Below are 19,349 nucleotides of genomic sequence, written 5' to 3' on the forward strand. Positions count from 1 at the left end.
ACTTTCCTCACTCGAATAAGTGGTATAAGTTGTCTTAAAAATATTCAAAAAATAATCACTCGTGTGAACATTAAATAACACTATTTGGTTCAAATTTTTATTGGGAAAAATTTATATTTGATCCTGACTTAGTTATTGAAAACATTTAACAACTTCCTGTAAGAATTCACATATTTTATTTTAAAGAAGCAGTTCCTTTTAACTTTGGTAACTCTATTTTACTGCGGATGCACAGATTAAAAGATAATAACCCAACAGCTCCTTTAAGTCGATGGCACCTTGTGTATTTTTTAAGGTTGGTTGTAACTTCCAGTTTTATTGGAAAAACTCCCAAGCTCATAATTTTGAACGAAAAACACTCATGTCTTCCAACCCCTATAGGTAAGCATAGTTTTTCCAGATATAATTTTTTTCATCTTAATCCCTTAATTATCCAAAAATCTTACATAGTTAATTGTAATTTTGTATTTATTTCAAATGATTTTGAGTATATTTTTAGCCCGTTTTTTTGACACGCTTAACTTGCCTTTTGACTTTAAACTTCATGTTCTTAATGTAAACATTCTTCTTATTTCCCGATTTTTTCGCAGTGGGAACTACTGTTGCTGCTGTTGTTGTTGTGGTCGTGGTTGTTGTTGGAGCCACCGTGGTTGTTGTTGTAGTGGTGGTGCATTCATCATTGGTGGTGTCGGTGGTGCAATCGATGCAATTGGCATCCGTGGGATCATCTGCGCAGGTGACAGCCAGACCTCCACTTAAACAACAGAAAATGGCAGCAATCAGGATAAGAAATTTGGACGCCAGCATAGTTATTGCTTTTAATTGCTGTTCTAGTTATCAAATTTGCAATATTGGTTTCCCTCTGTCGACCGGCCTATTTATCCGAATTCTTAGGCTCAACGAAAGTTTGGTTTGTTTAATCAATTGTTTCGTTTTTTTGCAAGTGCGAATATCGGCTAGAGACGCTGATCAAATTGTTGTCTAACATTTTGATGATTGTTTAATTAAGAAGAAATTGTATTCGCTGGTCTAACCACCGCAGATGTTGCAATAAAAACAAACTCTAATGTTAATAAAGTTATTTCCCCTGGTGGCAAATTCAATATTATATTAAGTTATTACGTATCACCTTTTGACGATTTCAATTCTTACGTAATTTTTGACCATTAAAAACATCTTAACTTTTGTTTAACCAACAAATAATAATTATTTTTTGTCAAACATTCGCAGGTGTTACCCAAATAAGGCAATAAATAGTAATCGGAGATATTCAACCTATCATAGTTGATTATTGAACAAGATTACTAAGCTAGAATAATTTAAGAACCAAAAAACAAATCAAATAATTTGAAAATACTATGTCTCCTCCTAATTTTAATAAAGTGAAAAAGAAAGTGATTTAAGAAGTATTCTTATACATCTAACGGTTATTTTTTAAATATGTGCTATCACTTTACAGCACTGTTTGCCGTTAACAGTGAACTTTTTTCGGCGATGTGGCAGAGCCATCGTGCAGCAGGTGGCACCCCTGGCCGGCTCCAATGTGAATAGCAGTGCGAAGAAGAACAAGAACACGGCAACGCAATGGCAATTCCTCTTTCTCCGGTCGTTCGTGGGCATTTTGCGAGAAAACTTTTCGCCGCATTTAAAATCGTACCCAGCGAAGCATGCGAACGGCATAAGGATTGGATATAAGGTAAAAAAAACGCTCAACCAGTGCCCGGTGTTTCAGAGACCTATTTAACCTCAAAATGACACCGACAACCTCGACGAAAAATTAAAATAAAATAATCCAAGTGGCCGTGCAAGACTTTCGGGCGTGTGATCTGTGTGATGTAATCGCATGGCCGCAAAGTGCGCGTGCCGTCTGCCACTATTTGGGCTTAAATTCGATTTTCGAGAACATTGTTTACGTTTACGCCGAGCTTGCGGTCTGGAATATAAATAAAAACACCGACTTAACCTCATTTATGGTCCAAATTGGTGTTTATAAGTTGGAATATTTTGCATGTAAAAAAAGCTTGACACGAACAAGGCGAGCAGAACGGCGAACACCGTATATGCGAGCGAGACCACTAGTGTGCGCGGCGCTTGGAAGTCAGTGTTGTCCACTTTTAAAGCCAAAAAACATCAAAAATTGTAACGGAAAAAGCTGAACTAAACAAAAAAAAAAAATAAAATGAGCATTATAAAACTGCAGTTACGCTCAAATATTCCAAGAAGATCCTCCGATCGAACTCATGATTTTCATTAAGTTCCAAAATATCCATGTGCTTCGTACCTCACACAAATGTATAAGTTATTAACTGTTTTATGGCAAAGCTGTCCACGACTGAATAGTCCTAAAAAATTTGTTCATAGATGGATTAACTAAAATTAGGAGTTCTAATTTTTATTGTTAATTCTAAAAATGCAACATAACTGGCTAGATCTAGCTATAAAATGTTATTTGACCACCACTTCTGGAATTCGTTAAAGTGCTGCCACTCTTCATAAAATAAAAACAAAACTTTAAATCTGCCAAATAAAATCAAACCATCTATTTTGGGCCAGCTGATTTGTGGTTTTATATTGAAGTGTTTTCTTGGCTGCGTAGTTAGTTTGCTTTTATTTAAATTTAACGATTTAATGCACCCTGAGCAGACATCTGGCAGCGCCGTAGTCGCTCTCTCCCTCTCCCACGGTTTTCAATATTTCTGAGCACATGTGCCACCAATTGTTGATCATACATTTTTGTGCAACTCATTTGTTTATGCGCGCAGCCTGCTAAGAAATCTGCATACTTTGCAGGGCTAGCGAGTGATGAACAACCAGCGATATGGCGGCATCCAGTGGATACAGCACCACGTCTCCGCCGGCGACTCCTCGGAAGTGGACATCCTGGAGAGTGACGGTGGAGCGGGGGCGACGGGCGAGGACCTGGACCATATGGCAGCCGAGAATCTTATATTCATGGCGCGCGACGGCCAGCTGAGCGAGATGATGGCGGCCAACGAAGCGGGCGGAACAGTCCTAGTCACTGCCGATGGCACAACGGTGGCCTATGCTGAATCCTTTGACGATGACGCCCAGGTGGTCACGGAGGAGGTCATTACTGACGACTGGGTGCAGCACCAGGGTGCCGAGCGGTGAGTCCAGTTCCTTTCCTTAAAAGGATTCCTTTATCCATTTGTTCACCCTTTTTGTAGTGTGGAAATCGCAGCCGAGCAGATAGCCGGCATCAGCAGCTCGCAGGAACTGCTGGATATGGAGCAGGATGAGTACACCGCGCTGAGACCGTATCCCTGCGACTTTTGCAGCCGTCGGTTTCGGAAGAAGGCCACCTTGAACAACCACATGCTGGCCCACCAAAACGATCGACCGCATCTCTGCAAGCTGTGTGGAGCCCGATTCTCACGACGGGCAGAGCTCATCAGTCATTTCAAAGCCCACGCAGAGGCCCAGGATGCAGCCGATGCGGAAGCAGCAGCCGCTGCAGCCGATTCCTCCTCCTCCATTAAGTTCGAGCACCAGTCGCAGCGGCAATTGGACGATCACTACTACGAGCAGGAGTGGCCACTCTACCAACAGCAGCAGGAGCAAGATCAGTCGCAACAGGAGATGCAGCATCACCATCAGATATTGGAGGTGGGCGAGGTTCAGCTACTTGATAGCTATCCGGAAGCAGTAGCTCCGCCCGCAGCACCAACGCGGGGCAGGATCAGTCGGCTTAAGCCCAAGGAGGAGAGCAGCCAGTTTATTGTGATTTCCGACAAGCCGATCGCCAGCGATTTGAGGGACTACATGGACTCTGAGCCGGCTCAGCCTGTGGTCGCAACATCGCACCCCATCGCCGTCGAACCTCCGCCACAGCCAAATTTCCCAGTGCTGGATGACAGCAAACCCTTCGTGTGCCAGCAGTGCGGACTGGCCTTTGCGCGGGAAAAGGCACTCGTCTCACACACAAAGGTAAAAAATAATGAAGAAAAAAAAAAGCCATGAAGGTCTTTAAAAGATGACATAGCTTTACCCGAAACTTGATTAACCAGTTTATTGCCAAAATCCTCCACTAATTCTCATTTCGTTTCACTAGAACCACCGCGTGGACTCGCCTTTCGAATGTAATCAGTGCCAGGAGATGTTCTGGGACAACACTAGCTTGCAGGAGCACCAGAAGACGCACCAGTTCGAGGAGAGTAACTCGGAGTACGATCCTGCTTCGGCGGAGGATAGTGCCAGCGAATCGGAGCCCGAGGAGCAGTTGTACGGCGAGTTCTATTGCAACGAGTGCGGGATCTCTTTCCATCGCCAGGATCTGCTGCGGCGCCATGCCAAAATGCACTGCAAGCAAACGGATCAGGCAGCCGGTGAAGGCAATTCCGATGTTACTGCTGGTGGAGAGATAGAGCTTGCCAAAGATTCAGGCGGTCACTGCTGTCACACCTGCGGAAAGTCCTTTCCCAGCGCATTGGAGATGCTTGCCCATGCCGAAATCCACGCTAGATTCCCGCCCTTCAAGTGAGTTTAGACTAAACATAGATTGCAGGGAATTTGTTTACATATTCAACACTTATAGATGATATAAACTTGACGGTAAAAATAAGAGTATTAAAACCTTCACCATTGCTTAATTTGTAGTTTATAAACTTGGTAAAATCTTTTTTGCATAATAATCAAGCACCTAATTACAATAAGATAATACAATTTAAGCCTATTCTTTAGTATAAATAATCTAATACCGCGTACACTTTCAGGTGCGTCCTATGCGGAATCAGCTTTTACGAGGAGCAGGCAATAAAGCGGCACCTGCACACCCGCCACCCCAGCGAACTGAAGGCTAACTCCTGTGTGCTGTGCGGCAAGGAGTGCCGCGACCGCAAGGCTCTGATTAAGCACGCGTGGGACCATTCGCGCGAAAAGTGCCACTCGTGCTCCAAGTGCGGCAAAAACTTCCACAACAAGGCGCGCCTGAAGCGGCACATGGCCTCGCATCGCGACAAGTCAGTGGTGTGCGAGGTGTGCCAGGAGGAGTTCCCCGACGGTCGAACACTCTCCAACCACCGCCACTCCCACAGCACCACTTCGCCGGGCAAGCTGTTTCCGTGCCACGAGTGCGGCAAGACGTTTGGATCGCGTAGCTCCCAGCAGATCCATGTGCGCATCCATACTGGTGAGCGGCCATACGGCTGCCGCTACTGCTGGAAGGCCTTTGCCGACGGTGGCACGCTGCGAAAGCACGAGCGCATTCACACGGGCGAAAAGCCGTACGCCTGCTCCGTTTGCCCGCGCGCCTTCAACCAGCGTGTGGTGCTGCGCGAACACATCCGCTCACATCATTCTGGGCTGGATGTGGCACGGAATACTTACCACTGCACGGTCTGCTCCGAGGACCTAGCCTCGTCCAACGACCTCATCCAGCATCTCATTCAACACAGTGATTCAAACACCGCCAAGCAGCGCCAGCCCATTGTAAGTCTTACACAAAATATGGTTTTAATTTATGTTTTTCTAAACAAGCATTGGTTTTTAGACGGGGCCGCGCAAGTACAAGCGTCGACGTAAGCTGCAGCCTCACGAGATCGCACACATGCGGGCGGAGCACAAGGATACCAACGGCGAAGAGGAGGATGCCATAGGAGGGGGCGATGCAGATGAGTACACTAGCGACATCGACCTTTGTGACTTCGATGTGGAGAATGTGGACGATATCTTTGAAATGGCCGAGTCGCCCAAAAAGGAAAAGAGGAAAAGGTCGTCGGGAGCTCCAAAGGCTGAACCCAAACCAGCGGCTAATGGCAAAACGGTGAAGTCGGCCCAGGAAAAGAACAAGGCCAAATCAAGATACGACTCTACCAGCAGTCAACAATCAGATCGCATCTGGGAGGAGAAGTTCCTGCAAGACAGCCAAGTGGCTCTTTTCCAGATCGATTCGCTAGTTGTGGTTAACGATACTCACCTGCAGCCCTCCAGTTCCACTGGATCTGCAGCCGTACCCAAAACAAGAGGAGCCGCCAAGCAGCAGGGAAAAGTGCAGGCTAAACCTGCAGAAGTGGCAGACAACCTTAACACGTCCGTTTCCACATCCACCGGCGCCTCCACCACTTCCAGCAGTCGCAGCAGGAAGAAGGCAGGAACTACAAAGACTGCCAGCAAAGCACCACCTGCCATCAATTCGCGACCCCGAATGATTCACACAGAGAAGGCCAAAGTACCGAAGGGAGCTGGCGGAGAATCATCCAGCAGTGCAGCCAAGAAGACGCGATCCAAGACCTACATCAGTCGAACAGAGACAACTAATCTAAGTCTAGAGAAATCACGCAGCAGTGCCTCAAACATGGTGGATGACTATGAGATCATTTCTCCGGCCACCCATCCGCCAAATCAGATCAGCTCCAGCCCTCTGCACATCAAACAGGAGCAGGAGCAGCGTGTTCAACTAATGTATGATGATAATCTCCTAATAGATGCTGGTCTGCTCAGGGAAAAGACGTACGAGAAGTTCAACCCGAGCATTGTTAATCTGGAGGAGATTCTGCGTTCGCCACTAAAACACGAGAGGAATTCCCGCCTACGTTTCACCAGCGAATCCTCGACAACCCCGCAATTTCTGCCCGAAGAGGAGCAGAACCTTATTAAGATCGAGCCAACGTCTCCAGACTTGCGGGAGATGGTGGAGAGCCAGCAAAGAGTCACGGCACCCAGTGGGACCACTCCTTCGTCCTCATCCTCTGCCAGAACTTCCAGACATCTTCGTCAGATCACTGCCAATGGTGCAAGGACAGAGAGCAGGAGGACTGCAGGAGGCATTACCAGCAAATCAATAGCAGGCCCGGGAGTTGCCAAAAAAGTAAACACTGCCACCAAGGTCAGCAGCAGCTCATCCTCGTACCTCAATTACGGGGTAGATGCATACAATGTGAACGTACCTGCCAGCACAAGCAATGTCGATGTGGGCAGCGGTTTCTTTTCCATCTCGGAGGTCGTCTCCGCTGCCGATGCCGCGGATGCGGCGGCTATGGCGGCGGCGGCTGGCAAATTGGAACGCAAGTCCCGCAGCTTTGAGTGCGAAATGTGCTCAGCCATCTTCTACGATCGCGCCCAACTGCTGGAACATGTGCATATCCATATTTAGATGGAAGCTACCTAAACTACTCGCCCGAAGCCTTGTATTTTTAAAACCTCTTATCCTAATACACACAAAGATTCGGAGTAAATTACCTCATGGTATCGTGCATCGAAAAATATCGTTGACTTATGCGTTATTTAAAAAATTGAACACACAACTATTGTAGAGAGCTTAGTTCGTAAGGCTTTTAAGTTTGTACCTCAGCTTTGTTTTGAAGAATTGGTATACTGGAATAAATATATCATTAAATGGTTTTTCATTGCCTCAAATTGTGTTGTTATGTAAAGATCTAATCTGTGATTGGGTGATTCTGCCAAAAGGCCATTGATAAAATGAGTTCATGGAAATGAGTTTGGAATCGGTTTCTGGAAATATTTAATTTGTAATAAAGGCGTAACTCCGAAAATCAAGAAGTTGTTAGTTTATTGCAGTGTATCGATTATTTAATCGAATCTATTAAAAAAAAAAAAATTTGTATAGCTCGGAACATTTAAAGTTTGCGTTTAGAAATAGTGAAAAATTAAATTTAAGCATAGTACTGCGATGTCATACGAGTATTTTATGACAAATAGCTCAGCAGATAATTGCAATCTAAACATTTGCCAATGTAATACCCAGAAAATAGAAATGATTTATGTGCTTGCACATAGAAAATACTCATATAAAATCGACAGACCTCGGCCTCAGTAACAGTGATAAGAGGTTATTTTCCCGAAAACCAGATGTTTGTTAGCTTGAAGCCACGATTATAAATACATATGTACAAATGTGAGGTTTACTTTTATACATATATAGAGCGCAAAGAGTGTGGTTTGCTTTGCTTTTCATTTGCACAGCTTTTCAATCAAAACCGCAACTACTATATAAACTAAATATCGAAAGGTACCTGTATAGAGAAAAAGTTCCCCTTTTTCATCTTATAACTTAATAATTTGACGCCTATAGGTTATATGACCCTAATTAGAATATTTGTAAGCGGTTTTATTTGCTTTTCATCTCAAATACATACATTTATAAATGATGTAAATATATGCTAATTTGAACGGGCGGACCTCTGAATATAAGCTATAAATATTTAGATAAGAATCGCATGAAGGGATTGACGCTAAGATACCTAGTTTGAAATTAAAAGAGCTTCGTTAAATAAAAACTGTATGATTCAAAGAAACTAACCAAAATTAACGACAACAACTTATATAATTTATATTAATAAGTTTGTTATCAAGCAACTAGGTACATTTTTTATATTTTGCATTTAACAACATAACTGTTTATAATTAATAGTTCGGCACTAGTTTTTTCACAGCCTAATATACCTATAATGACATCTGCTCTTTGTATTTTTCCATTGTCGATCTCCCATGGAGATGTCAGGTATAAAAAGAGCCACATCGCCGGGTATTCATTAGTGTTCTCACAATCGTCGAGCAAGCAACATGAACGGACTTAAATCGGTGTGCATTTTGGGCTTGGTTCTCCTGAGCTTGGCTGCCTTCGCTTCTTCCGAAGATAAGCAGATTGTCGGTGGATCCTCCCAGTTGGAGGGAGATCAACGGAAGGAGGCTCTTGATCTTTTGAATGCTACCCTAGATCAGTTGGCCACTGGAAATGGACCTAGCTACAAGTAAGCAGAAATCTTGCTAAGCAATCTTTCTAAACATCAAATTTACCATATTGCTTTCAACAACTAGGGCTATCAACGTGACCTCTGTGACCGGTCAAACCGTGTCTGGACGTCTCAACACCTACGAAGTGGAGCTGGAGAATGGATCCGACAAAAAGCAGTGCACCGTGAAGATCTGGACTCAGCCCTGGCTGCAGAAGGATGGCACCAACATCAAGATCAAGTGCACCGGTGACGATGGTGAGGTTGACAGTACCTGGTAAAAAGGTTTTCCTTTTAAATTGGAAATAATACATCTCCAATCTCTCTGAAAACTTGTTCTTTTCTGGACCTTTGAAAAATAAATTCGCCTATGGGTGTATAATCCTAAATTTGTATTATTATTTTAAATAGTTAGCTGACTTTAAAAAAAGTAATCTCAACTAATAGGATCGTAATATTTTTATTTAATATCCGTGTTATCAAATTGCTTTGTACAAGCTTGCCACTTCCAAATCACAATATATATTTCACAAATCCATTGACATTGCCACCCCCAAGTCAATATATATATCACAAATCCAATGCGATAACAGGCATAAAAGCTCTTACCCCAACGAAAGCTTCATCAGTTGTCCCACAATCGTTGAGACAGTAACATAAACGGACTGAAATCGTCGTACTATTTGGTTCTGGTTCTTCTTAGTTCTGTTACCATAGCCATGTCTGCCGATCACGTTCTGGGAGGAGTTAGCCAGCTGGAGGGGAATGCGCGGAAGGAGGCCCTCAAACTTCTGGATGACACCCTCGCCCAATTGGCCACCAATGATGGTCCGAGCTACAAGTGAGTCCGGTCTCTAAATGTAATAGAACTTATTGCTTATTTTTGGATTTCCCCGATTTTAGGGCAGTAAATGTGACCTCTGTGACAGGTCAGGTCGTGGCTGGAACTCTCAACACCTTCGAGGTAGAACTGGATGACGGATCCAGCAAAAGGCAGTGCACCGTGAAGATCTGGACTCGGCCCTGGCTGAAGAAAGATGGCACCAACATCACTATCAAGTTTGCCGGTGAAGATGGCGAACTGGACCGCACTTGGTAACTTTTACCATTACCCATAGTGATTAACTAATGACTGTAATGACTTTTATATTATTATTTAAATTTGTTGATTGTTTATATTGTGTTATTTATTTATCGAATTATCAAATGCCAAATAATATTTAATAATAAAAAATAAGAGTTCTACAAAAAGAACAACAATGAGTACATACTCTAAAGGTACTATTGCAGTTTACTTGAAAAGGTTTTGTTAATTCGAAATGATTGTTAAAATATAAATTCTTTTGTCCCTATCAATTCGTGTCTATAGCTGATCCCACATACCAAGACATATGATACATACAAGGTTCTTCTAAGGATCGTAAAATAGGTTATTTAAAAATCCATGATTCCCTGTGAGTTTGTTATTGGTTATTTAGTTATATTAAAAAACCGGTTTGAATTTTTATCTCAAATAGTGATTCCATTTCTTTGTCTCTCTCAGTTGTTGTGTGAATTCATTTAGTCAGCGTTGACATCATCCGTGCAATTCTCTCTGTAGTGAAAATGCTTTATTCTCTTCACACCAACAAGTGAACTTTTTCACTTTGTCCCTTTATCAGATTCATATCAATCAACAATGGTTATTGATAAGGCACAACATGAGTCGTTCGCCTAGGGCAAGTTTATACATCTGGAACACATTTGTAATTTGTACAGTGTGCACGTGTGGGGGAATCCCAAGCACCAAAATCAGCAAGAACCAATTGATAATTGTGGTTCCACTATTTTTTTAAACTTTTATTTGTTAAATCGAGAACACTTAAATTAACAACATTTTTTTGAACTAAATTAGTCATGGCCCTGCTCTTAAATAGCCGTGTTTTTTTTACTAATTGGTTTGTTGATTTGATTTGTCACGATTTATCTGAGTGGACAATAAAATTAATTCTAAGAATGTGTTTTTATTTAAAGTCGTCAATATTTAAAACCGAAGTTCGCATAAATCACGAAATACTAACATTTCGATGATTGAAATCGGTTTAATTTTTTTCCCGGAGTCGCAAGGAAGTCTATATCTCTGGGGGATTACATTTCACTTATTCAAAGGGTTTTTCGCATGAAAAATGAGTGTAACTAAAAGTAAAGAACAGAGCTATTTATATTCCAATGTTGCGGTTTTACGAAATATGTATTTATTTTTTCTGCGTTCTTTGTGATTTTTGACTCAAGATTAAGGGTATTTGAAGTATAACGGCCATTCCTGACCTACTTTAAGTATCTATAAAGTTTATTTTTTTATATTAGTCTTTATTTATTATATTTTCATTTAATAACATAACCTCATATACTGTTTATAATTAATAGTTTGGCACTAGTTTTTTCACAGCCTAGTAGACCTATAGTGACATCTTTGTATTTTTACATTGTCGATCTCCCACGGAAATGACAGGTATAAAAAGAGCCACATCGCCGGGTGTTCATTAGTGTTCTCACAATCGTCGAGCAAGCAACATGAGCGGACTTAAATCGATGTGCATTTTTGGCCTGGTTCTCCTGAGCTTGGCTGCCTTACCTTCATCAGCTGAAGAGCTGATTCTTAATGGTGTCTCCGAGTTGGAGGGAGATCAACGGAAGGAGGCTCTGGCTCTCTTGAATGCTACCCTAGCTCAGCTGGCCACTGGAAATGGACCCAGCTACAAGTAAGCAAAAATCTTGCAAAACAATCTTCCTAAACATAAAATTGACCATATTGCTTTCACCAAATAGGGCTATCAACGTGACTTCTGTGACCGGTCAAGTCGTGTCTGGAACTCTCAATACCTACGAACTGGAGCTGGATAATGGATCCGACAAAAAGCAGTGCAACGTGAAGATCTGGACTCGGCCCTGGCTACAGAAGGACGGCACCAACATCAAGATCAAGTGCACCGGTGACGATGGCGAGATTGACAGTACCTGGTAAAAAGGTCTTCCTTTTACATTGTAAATAATATATCTCCAATCTCTCTAAAAACTTGTTCTTTTTTGGACTTTTGAAAAATAAACTGCGCCTTTGGCTGTATAAACATAAATTTGTATTATTCATTTAAATAGTTTTTGCTGGCTTCAAAAATAAAATAATCTCAACTTATGGTTCGTAATATTTTTATTTAATATCCGTGTTATCAAATTGCTTTGTACAAGCTTGCCACCTCGAAGTCATTATATATTTCAACTATGCATTGACCACCCCCAAGTCAATATTGTATATTGTCAGCAGCCAGCTCATCCTAGTTCCTCAATTACGGGGTAGAAACATACAATGTGAACGTACCTGCCAGCGGTTTCTTGTCCATCTCGGAGGTCGTTTTCGCTGCCGATGACGCGGATGCGGCGGCCATGATCGCACCCCACTGCTTTAACATGTCCACATCCACATTTAGATGGAAGCTACCCAAGTACTCGCTTACAGCTTTGTTTTAAAGAATTGGTATGCTGGAATAAATTCATAATTAAAATTGGTAAAATGAGTTTATGTAGAAATTGTTATCTTTAATTTGTAATAAAAGCAGCTCTTCTAGGTAACTACTTCAATCAAAGTTTTGGAAATTTAATGCAGTGTATCGATTATTTTATAAAATATATTGAAAAGAATTTTCAAAATATTTATAGCTAGGAAAGTTCTAAGGCACAATTTATCAATAAATATATGATTGATTAATCTACAAATAATACTTTGCATAAATGAATAAATTTAATTTGAGATCCACTGTACTTTGATATATTTATCATTAATTAACCTATACTATTAGGGCGATGTACAAGTATGCGATACGAGTATTATATGACAAATAGCTAAGCACATAATTGCAATCTAATACCTAGAAAATAGAAATGATTTATGTGCTTGCACATAGAACATACTCATATCAAATTGATCGGCCTTTGTAGAACTCTGTCTTAGTAACAGTGATAAGAGGTTACTTCCCCGCAAACCAGATGTTTGTGTTAGCTTGATTATAAAATGTATGTGAGGTTTACTTTTATATATTGAGCGCTAAGAGTGTGGTTTGCTTTGCTTTTCATTTGTACAGCTTTTCAATCAAAGCCGAGACTACTATTTAAACTAAATTTTGAAAGGTCGCATTTGGAGAAAAAGTTCCCCTTTTAATGCCCTTGCAGAGAGTATTATAATTTCATTGAAAAGTTTGCAACGCAGTGAAGGAGACATTTCCGACCCTATAAAGTATATATATTCTTGATCAGCATCCCCAGAAGAGTCGGTCTATCCATGCCCGCCTGTCCGTCCGTTTGTCCGTCTGTCCGTCCGCCGTTTCTATGCAAATTAGTTCCTCAGTTTTAAAGCTATCTTCTTGAAACTTTCCCAAAAGTTGTCTTTCTATTGCAAGTCGGGCGACTATTATCCCATAGGAACTCCAAAAAATTATAACTTTATTGTTTTTATACCCTTGAGAGGTATAATAATTTTGATCAAAAGTGTGCATCCCCAGAAGGAGTCCGTCTGTCTATCCATGTCCTCTGTCTGTCCGTCTGTCTGTCCTGTCTGTCCGTCTGTCTGTCCGTCTGTCTGTCCGTCTGTCTGTCTGTCCGTCTGCACTGTCCGTCTGTCTGTCCGTCTGTCTGTCCGTCTGTCTGTCCGTCTGTCTGTCCGTCTGTCCGTCTGTCTGTCTGTCCGTCTGTCTGTTTCTACGCAAACTAGTCTCTCAGTTTTAAAGATATCGAATTGAAACTTTGCACACACCCTTCTTTCCTTTGCACGCAGTATATAACGGAACGGCCGGGATCGGCCGACTATATCCTATAGCTGCCATATAAGTGATTGAACGGAAATACCATAACTTTGGTGTTTGTAAAGTTTGGAAGTTGGGATTTTCTATGGGTTTTATATTTGGCCAATTAATCTGACCTACCAAATTTCATAAGGATCGGCCGACTATATCCTACAGCCGCCACATAACTGATTGATCGGAAACTATTTAACTATTTTTTTGTTTTTTTGGATTTGGATAGTTAACTATTGTGGAATTACGGTTTTAATTAAATTAAAATCAAATAACGATATCATATAGCTGCTATAGAAACGATGGCAAAATGCAGCGCAAAGTCGACACAGCTTCAATGTTGTTAGTAATATAGGCATAGAAATCGAAATCTAGTTCATCTTATAATTCAATAATTTGGCGTCTATAGGTTATATGGCCCCAATTAGAATATTTGTAAGCGGTTAAATTTGCGTTTCCTCGAAAATATATACATTTATAATTGATGTAAATAGATGCTAATTTAAACTGGCGGGCCTCTGAATATAAACTATAAATATTTAGATAAGAATCGCCTGAAGGGATTGACGTTAAGATACCCACTTATTAGTGAGCTAGGTTAAATAAAAACTGTGTGATTCAAAGAAACTAGCCATAATTACCGACAACCACATATACAATTTAAGTTCATAAGTTTGTTATCAAGCAACTAGGTACTTTTTTATATTTTGCATTTAACAACATAACCTCATATACTGTTTGTAATTAATAGTTCGGCTCTTGTTTTTACACAGCCTAATATACCTATAATGACATGTGCTCTTTGTATTTTTCCATTGTCGATCTCCCATGGAGATGTCAGGTATAAAAAGAGCCACATCGCCGGGTATTCATTAGTGTTCTCACAATCGTCGAGCAAGCAACATGAACGGACTTAAATCGGTGTGCATTTTGGGCTTGGTTCTCCTGAGCTTGGCTGCCTTCGCTTCTTCCGAAGATAAGCAGATTGTCGGTGGATCCTCCCAGTTGGAGGGAGATCAACGGAAGGAGGCTCTTGATCTTTTGAATGCTACCCTAGATCAGTTGGCCACTGGAAATGGACCTAGCTACAAGTAAGCAGAAATCTTGCTAAGCAATCTTCCTAAACATTAAATTTACCATATTGCTTTCACCAACTAGGGCTATCAACGTGACCTCTGTGACCGGTCAAACCGTGGCTGGAACTCTCAACACCTACGAAGTGGAGCTGGAGAATGGATCCGACAAAAAGCAGTGCACCGTGAAGATCTGGACACAGCCTTGGCTGCAGAAGGACGGCACCAACATCAAGATCAAGTGCACCGGTGACGATGGTGAGGTTGACAGTACCTGGTAAAAAGGTTTTCCTTTTAAATTGGAAATAATACATCTCCAATCTCTCTGAAAACTTGTTCTTTTTTGGACCTTTGAAAAATAAATTCGCCTATGGTTGTATAATCCTAAATTTGTATTATTATTTTAAATAGTTTTAGCTGACTTTAAAAAAAAGTAATCTTAACTTAAAGGATCGTAATATTTTTATTTAATATCCGTGTTATCAAATTGCTTTGTACAAGCTTGCCACTCCCAAATCATAATATATATTTCACAAATCCATTGACATTGCCACCCCCAAGTCAATATATATTTCACAAATCCAATGCGATAACGGGCATAAAAGCTCGTACCCCAACGAAAGCTTCATCAGTTGTCCCACAATCGTTGAGACAGTAACATAAACGGACTGAAATCGTCGTACTTTTTGCTTCTGGTTCATCTGAGTTCTGTTACCATAGCCATGTCTACCGATCACGTTCTGGGAGGAGTTAGCCAGCTGGAGGGGAATGCGCGGAAGGAGGCCCTCAAACTTCTGGACGACACCCTCGCCCAATTGGCCACCAATGATGGTCCGAGCTACAAGTGAGTCACGTCTCCAAATGCAGTAGAGCTTACCGCTTACTTTTTGATTTCCACCAATTTTAGGGCAGTAAATGTGACCTCTGTGACAGGTCAGGTCGTGGCAGGAACTCTCAACACCTTCGAGGTAGAACTGGATGACGGATCCAGCAAAAGGCAGTGCACCGTGAAGATCTGGACTCGGCCCTGGCTGAAGAAAGATGGCACCAACATCACTATCAAGTTTGCCGGTGAAGATGGCGAACTGGACCGCACTTGGTAAAAGTACCCATTACCCATAGTGATTAACTAATGACTGTAATGCCTTTCAAGTTTTTATTTAAATTTGTTGATTGTTTATATTGTGTTATTTATTTATCGAACTCTCGAATGTCTTTGCCAAATAATATGTAATAATAAAAAATAAGAGTTCTACAAAAAGTGCAACAATGAGTGCTTACTCTATAGGTACTATTGCAGTTTACCTGAAAAGGTGTTGTTAATTTGAAATGATTGTTTAGGTAGAAATTCTTTTGCCCGTATCAATTTGAGTGCCTATGTATTTGTATACATATTCTGGTATACAGCTGATTCCTAAGTACATACATTTATGTCCACCATTATCCCAAACTAGGTATAACAAGATTCTTCTAGGGATCGTAAAATAGGTTATTGAAAAATTCGATATTCCCTGTGAGTTTGTTGCTGGTTAACCAGTTCTATTAAAAAACCTGTTTGAATTTTTATCTCAAATAGTAAGTCCATTTCTTTGTCTCTCTCAGTTGTTGTGTGAATTCAATTAGTCGGCGTCGACATCATCCGTGCAATTCTCTCTGTGCTTATTATACTTTGTAGTGTTGAAAATGCTTTATTCTCGCCACAAGAGAAGTGAACTTTTTCACTTGTGTATTGGTGAGTATTTATTTTTTTGTATAGTTTGTCCCTTTATCAGATTCATATCATTCAACAATGGTTATTGATAAGACTCAACATGAGTAGCTCGCCTACGGCAAGTTTATACATCTGGAACACATTCGTAATTTGTACAGTGTACACTTGTGGGGGAATCCCACGCACCAAAATCAGCAAGAACCAATTGATAATTGTGGTTCGACTATTTTTTAAAACTTTTATTTAAATTACGAACACTTTTTTGAACTAAATTAGTCATAGCCCTGCTCTTAAATAGCTCTGTTTATTGCTGAGAAATGGTTCGCTGATTTGATTTGACACGAAATAAAATAATTATATGGAAAATAAAAATAATTATAAAAATGTGTTTTTATATAAGAGTTACCAATATTCAAAACTGATGTTTGCATAAATCACGGAATAAAAACAATTCGATGATACAAATTGTTTTGATTTTTTTCCGGGGCCGAAAGAAAGTCATATCTCTGGGGGTTTAATTTTGACTTAATCAAAGGGTTTTTTCATGAAAAATGAGTGTAACTGAAATCTTTACTTTCGGAGCTATTTATGTACCAACGTTGCGGTTTTACGTAATATGTATTTATTTTGTCATTGTTGACTCAAGATTAAGGGTATTAGTGTTTTAAATGATGATAAATCGAAGTATAACGGCCACTCCTGACCTGGGCAAACAAGTTAAAGAAAATCACAAAACCTCAGTCAAGTCCAAAGGCGAAACAAACCAAAAGGCTAAAACTAAACTAAAATAAAGATGCTCGACGAGCGACTTCATTGTCGTCATGTTCAGGTTTTAGTGCACACTAGCTCGTCTCTTTTTCTAGCGATCGCCGATCGGCCGGTTGTTGCAAATCGCTAATAAAGAAAAGAAAATATTCTCGACGTACTCTCAGATGATATCGGTTTCCTATAAAAGCGGTCTCTAGGCGCGGTTTATACTCAGTTTAAGGCAACTGTTTGATAAAAATGCAAGCCATGAAAGTGATCTTCGTTCTGAGCCTGACCCTGGCCGTTGCTGTCGATGCCGTAAGTTGTATTTGATTGCTAATAGTTTATTGTGAACCTATTTTTAATGGAATATGCAGAGGTCGGCGCTGGGTGCCCCAAAACCCCTGGAGGGCGCTGATTTATCCGCGGCTAAGGACCTATTGACCACTACGCTCACCAAAGTGGCAGCAGGGGATGGTCCCAGCTATCAGTAAGTTATAATTACAGTAAATAAAATATTAAAACTTTATAATATAGAACCTATCTTTTCTTTCAGGGTTGTAAACGTGATCTCGGTCAGTAGCCAATTAGTGGCTGGGTCTCTACACAAATTCCAGACGGAGCTGTCCAACGGATCGGACAACAAGGAGTGCATCGTTAAGATTTGGAACAGACCATGGTTGGCGGCAAAGGGCATCTCCACCAATGTTAAGATTCAGTGCAAGGATGAACCTGAAATCGACACAACCTGGTAAACCAAGTTTCCTTATCTTACGTCAGTTAATTGTGATCTAATAAAAAGTGCGAGCATTAAAACTTGTTATTTTGAAAATGATGAGGCTAACTAAGTCATCTTGACATACAAAAATATATATTTTTGTGAATCCCTGAAAATTTTGGGCTTATATAATTAAAAACTTTGATCTGTGATAATTAATGTGGAGTAACCAGTTTCATTAGTAGAGCTCAAACGGGAATTATTAATTTGAATAGTTCAAGTGAAATTAGGTGTTATAATAGATAATCATGAGCAAGTTTTACGTTTAAACAAGTTTGGTGCAATGAAACTCTATACAGAAACAAAAAAACAATAAAAAACATATTAAGCGGTTAAAGTACAGAACCAATAATATTTTTGTAACCCTAATGGAGGTTTTTCTGAGGCTTCATACAGAAAATTTAACGAAAACAAAAATTCGAAATTACAATTTTTTTTATCTTGGCGTATTGGCTAGTTATAAAATAGTTCTTAATTAATATTTTTTGAAATAAAACTATACAAAATGGGATTGGGATTTCCTTACGATTCATAAAGAAATTCTTGCTCATTTGTCGCAATGCATGTATAAAGTTTTCAAAGTATTCTGAATAGAAGTTTTCTGCAAAGGTTAGGTTGGTTTTATATGTTAGTACTCATAGTGCATTTAATTACATTATCTTTTAGATGATGGTCTTTGTACTATTGCGTATACTGGCAAAGAAATGAAACCTCTAAAATAGCTAATAAGCTTTTCCCAAAGAAATAACATATTTGCCATATTTATAAATCATTTATATTTTCTTAAGAATGCACTTTTTGATACTATCAAATAATCTTTTAGTTCCGTTTAGCCGTTATTGTTCCTCCTGCTGTTCCGGCGGTTCTTTCTGCGCTGGGCTCGCTGACGGCGACGACGACGCTGTTGTGCCCGCTGGCGCCTCTTCTTGCGGCTGTTCTTGTTGTTGCCTTTGTTTTTGTTGTTGGTGTTGTTGTTGTTGGTGTTGTTGCTGTCGGCATCTGTGGCGGAGGTGTCAGCGGGGGATACTGCTGAAGGACTTGTGCTACCACCTGTTGAGGGAGAGGTGCTGCCATCAGTGGGGGTGGTGCTGCCATCAGTTGGGGTGGTGCTTCCATCAGTTGGGGTGGTGCTTCCATCAGTGGGGGTGGTGCTTCCGTCAGTGGGGGTGGTGCTGCCATCAGTGGGGGTGGTGCTGCCATCAGTGGGGGTGGTGCTACCATCAGTGGGGGTGGTGCTGCCATCAGTGTGGGGGTGGTGCTGCCGTCAGTGGGGGTGGTGCTGCCATCGGTGGGCTCATCTACCGCTTGGATGTAGCTCGAAAGGCAGAGGACCAAAAGGCCCAGGCCCAAGAAAAGAGTGGTTGCTCTCATAGTTGTTATCGGTTCAAACGAATGAATTGGCTTGCTTATTTTCGGATGGGTCGATCGCTTTTATACCACTTGCATAGTTCACGGTTCTTTTGTAAGGACGGTCGACAGCTGCGCCAACAAATTGATTGAATAGAA

General features: G+C 40.9%; 8 protein-coding genes across 8 annotated transcripts; 7 read left to right on the top strand and 1 right to left on the bottom strand.

Annotated features, from left to right (window-relative positions):
* The first annotated feature begins 1,574 nt into the window (after positions 1-1,574).
* LOC108043953 (zinc finger protein 646) lies at positions 1,575-7,374 on the top strand. The gene is made up of 6 exons (XM_044458593.1): positions 1,575-1,696; positions 2,791-3,128; positions 3,189-3,948; positions 4,073-4,497; positions 4,734-5,448; positions 5,510-7,374. Exons 2-6 carry the CDS (start codon positions 2,803-2,805, stop codon positions 7,109-7,111), a joined length of 3,828 nt encoding a protein of 1,275 aa, XP_044314528.1. The 5' UTR covers positions 1,575-1,696; positions 2,791-2,802; the 3' UTR covers positions 7,112-7,374.
* Positions 7,375-8,500: 1,126 nt separating this feature from the next.
* Positions 8,501-9,100, top strand: LOC108043956 (cystatin-like protein). Its single transcript, XM_044458468.1, has 2 exons — positions 8,501-8,729; positions 8,797-9,100. Exons 1-2 carry the CDS (start codon positions 8,542-8,544, stop codon positions 8,990-8,992), a joined length of 384 nt encoding a protein of 127 aa, XP_044314403.1. The 5' UTR covers positions 8,501-8,541; the 3' UTR covers positions 8,993-9,100.
* Positions 9,101-9,215: 115 nt separating this feature from the next.
* Positions 9,216-9,992, top strand: LOC108038338 (cystatin-like protein). The gene is made up of 2 exons (XM_017115117.2): positions 9,216-9,552; positions 9,615-9,992. Exons 1-2 carry the CDS (start codon positions 9,431-9,433, stop codon positions 9,808-9,810), a joined length of 318 nt encoding a protein of 105 aa, XP_016970606.1. The 5' UTR covers positions 9,216-9,430; the 3' UTR covers positions 9,811-9,992.
* A 1,237-nt stretch (positions 9,993-11,229) lies between these two features.
* LOC108043957 (cystatin-like protein) lies at positions 11,230-11,824 on the top strand. The gene is made up of 2 exons (XM_017122777.2): positions 11,230-11,452; positions 11,520-11,824. Exons 1-2 carry the CDS (start codon positions 11,265-11,267, stop codon positions 11,713-11,715), a joined length of 384 nt encoding a protein of 127 aa, XP_016978266.2. The 5' UTR covers positions 11,230-11,264; the 3' UTR covers positions 11,716-11,824.
* A 2,571-nt stretch (positions 11,825-14,395) lies between these two features.
* Positions 14,396-14,996, top strand: LOC108043954 (cystatin-like protein). The gene is made up of 2 exons (XM_017122774.2): positions 14,396-14,625; positions 14,693-14,996. Exons 1-2 carry the CDS (start codon positions 14,438-14,440, stop codon positions 14,886-14,888), a joined length of 384 nt encoding a protein of 127 aa, XP_016978263.2. The 5' UTR covers positions 14,396-14,437; the 3' UTR covers positions 14,889-14,996.
* A 117-nt stretch (positions 14,997-15,113) lies between these two features.
* Positions 15,114-15,862, top strand: LOC108043955 (cystatin-like protein). Its single transcript, XM_017122775.2, has 2 exons — positions 15,114-15,451; positions 15,515-15,862. Exons 1-2 carry the CDS (start codon positions 15,330-15,332, stop codon positions 15,708-15,710), a joined length of 318 nt encoding a protein of 105 aa, XP_016978264.2. The 5' UTR covers positions 15,114-15,329; the 3' UTR covers positions 15,711-15,862.
* Positions 15,863-17,249: 1,387 nt separating this feature from the next.
* LOC108043958 (cystatin-like protein) lies at positions 17,250-17,881 on the top strand. Its single transcript, XM_017122778.2, has 3 exons — positions 17,250-17,383; positions 17,443-17,555; positions 17,622-17,881. Exons 1-3 carry the CDS (start codon positions 17,324-17,326, stop codon positions 17,818-17,820), a joined length of 372 nt encoding a protein of 123 aa, XP_016978267.1. The 5' UTR covers positions 17,250-17,323; the 3' UTR covers positions 17,821-17,881.
* A 798-nt stretch (positions 17,882-18,679) lies between these two features.
* On the bottom strand, positions 18,680-19,214 carry LOC123037507 (classical arabinogalactan protein 9). Its single transcript, XM_044458559.1, has 2 exons — positions 18,871-19,214; positions 18,680-18,791 (listed from the first exon to the last, which is right to left on the bottom strand). Exons 1-2 carry the CDS (start codon positions 19,212-19,214, stop codon positions 18,680-18,682), a joined length of 456 nt encoding a protein of 151 aa, XP_044314494.1.
* Between the last annotated feature and the right edge of the window lie 135 nt (positions 19,215-19,349).

The sequence above is a fragment of the Drosophila rhopaloa genome, unplaced genomic scaffold (assembly GCF_018152115.1).
Source record: "Drosophila rhopaloa isolate 14029-0021.01 unplaced genomic scaffold, ASM1815211v1 contig_167, whole genome shotgun sequence".
In the NCBI taxonomy this organism is placed as follows: Eukaryota; Metazoa; Arthropoda; class Insecta; order Diptera; family Drosophilidae; genus Drosophila; species Drosophila rhopaloa.

What these genes read in the sequence shown, in the direction of transcription:
- LOC108043953 (XM_044458593.1), top strand. Translation starts at nt 2,803, where the DNA reads ATGAACAACCAGCGATATGGCGGCATCCAGTGGATACAGCACCACGTC. An exon ending in CACTCGTCTCACACACAAAG is followed by an intron (nt 3,949 to 4,072) that starts GTAAAAAATAAT and finishes TCGTTTCACTAG; the next exon opens with AACCACCGCGTGGACTCGCC. An exon ending in CCAAGCAGCGCCAGCCCATT is followed by an intron (nt 5,449 to 5,509) that starts GTAAGTCTTACA and finishes ATTGGTTTTTAG; the next exon opens with ACGGGGCCGCGCAAGTACAA.
- LOC108043956 (XM_044458468.1), top strand. Translation starts at nt 8,542, where the DNA reads ATGAACGGACTTAAATCGGTGTGCATTTTGGGCTTGGTTCTCCTGAGC. An exon ending in GGAAATGGACCTAGCTACAA is followed by an intron (nt 8,730 to 8,796) that starts GTAAGCAGAAAT and finishes TTCAACAACTAG; the next exon opens with GGCTATCAACGTGACCTCTG.
- LOC108038338 (XM_017115117.2), top strand. Translation starts at nt 9,431, where the DNA reads ATGTCTGCCGATCACGTTCTGGGAGGAGTTAGCCAGCTGGAGGGGAAT. An exon ending in AATGATGGTCCGAGCTACAA is followed by an intron (nt 9,553 to 9,614) that starts GTGAGTCCGGTC and finishes CCCCGATTTTAG; the next exon opens with GGCAGTAAATGTGACCTCTG.
- LOC108043957 (XM_017122777.2), top strand. Translation starts at nt 11,265, where the DNA reads ATGAGCGGACTTAAATCGATGTGCATTTTTGGCCTGGTTCTCCTGAGC. An exon ending in GGAAATGGACCCAGCTACAA is followed by an intron (nt 11,453 to 11,519) that starts GTAAGCAAAAAT and finishes TTCACCAAATAG; the next exon opens with GGCTATCAACGTGACTTCTG.
- LOC108043954 (XM_017122774.2), top strand. Translation starts at nt 14,438, where the DNA reads ATGAACGGACTTAAATCGGTGTGCATTTTGGGCTTGGTTCTCCTGAGC. An exon ending in GGAAATGGACCTAGCTACAA is followed by an intron (nt 14,626 to 14,692) that starts GTAAGCAGAAAT and finishes TTCACCAACTAG; the next exon opens with GGCTATCAACGTGACCTCTG.
- LOC108043955 (XM_017122775.2), top strand. Translation starts at nt 15,330, where the DNA reads ATGTCTACCGATCACGTTCTGGGAGGAGTTAGCCAGCTGGAGGGGAAT. An exon ending in AATGATGGTCCGAGCTACAA is followed by an intron (nt 15,452 to 15,514) that starts GTGAGTCACGTC and finishes CACCAATTTTAG; the next exon opens with GGCAGTAAATGTGACCTCTG.
- LOC108043958 (XM_017122778.2), top strand. Translation starts at nt 17,324, where the DNA reads ATGCAAGCCATGAAAGTGATCTTCGTTCTGAGCCTGACCCTGGCCGTT. An exon ending in TGGCCGTTGCTGTCGATGCC is followed by an intron (nt 17,384 to 17,442) that starts GTAAGTTGTATT and finishes TGGAATATGCAG; the next exon opens with AGGTCGGCGCTGGGTGCCCC. An exon ending in GGGGATGGTCCCAGCTATCA is followed by an intron (nt 17,556 to 17,621) that starts GTAAGTTATAAT and finishes CTTTTCTTTCAG; the next exon opens with GGTTGTAAACGTGATCTCGG.
- LOC123037507 (XM_044458559.1), bottom strand. Translation starts at nt 19,214, where the DNA reads ATGAGAGCAACCACTCTTTTCTTGGGCCTGGGCCTTTTGGTCCTCTGC. An exon ending in GTAGCACAAGTCCTTCAGCA is followed by an intron (nt 18,792 to 18,870) that starts GTATCCCCCGCT and finishes ACAAAAACAAAG; the next exon opens with GCAACAACAAGAACAGCCGC.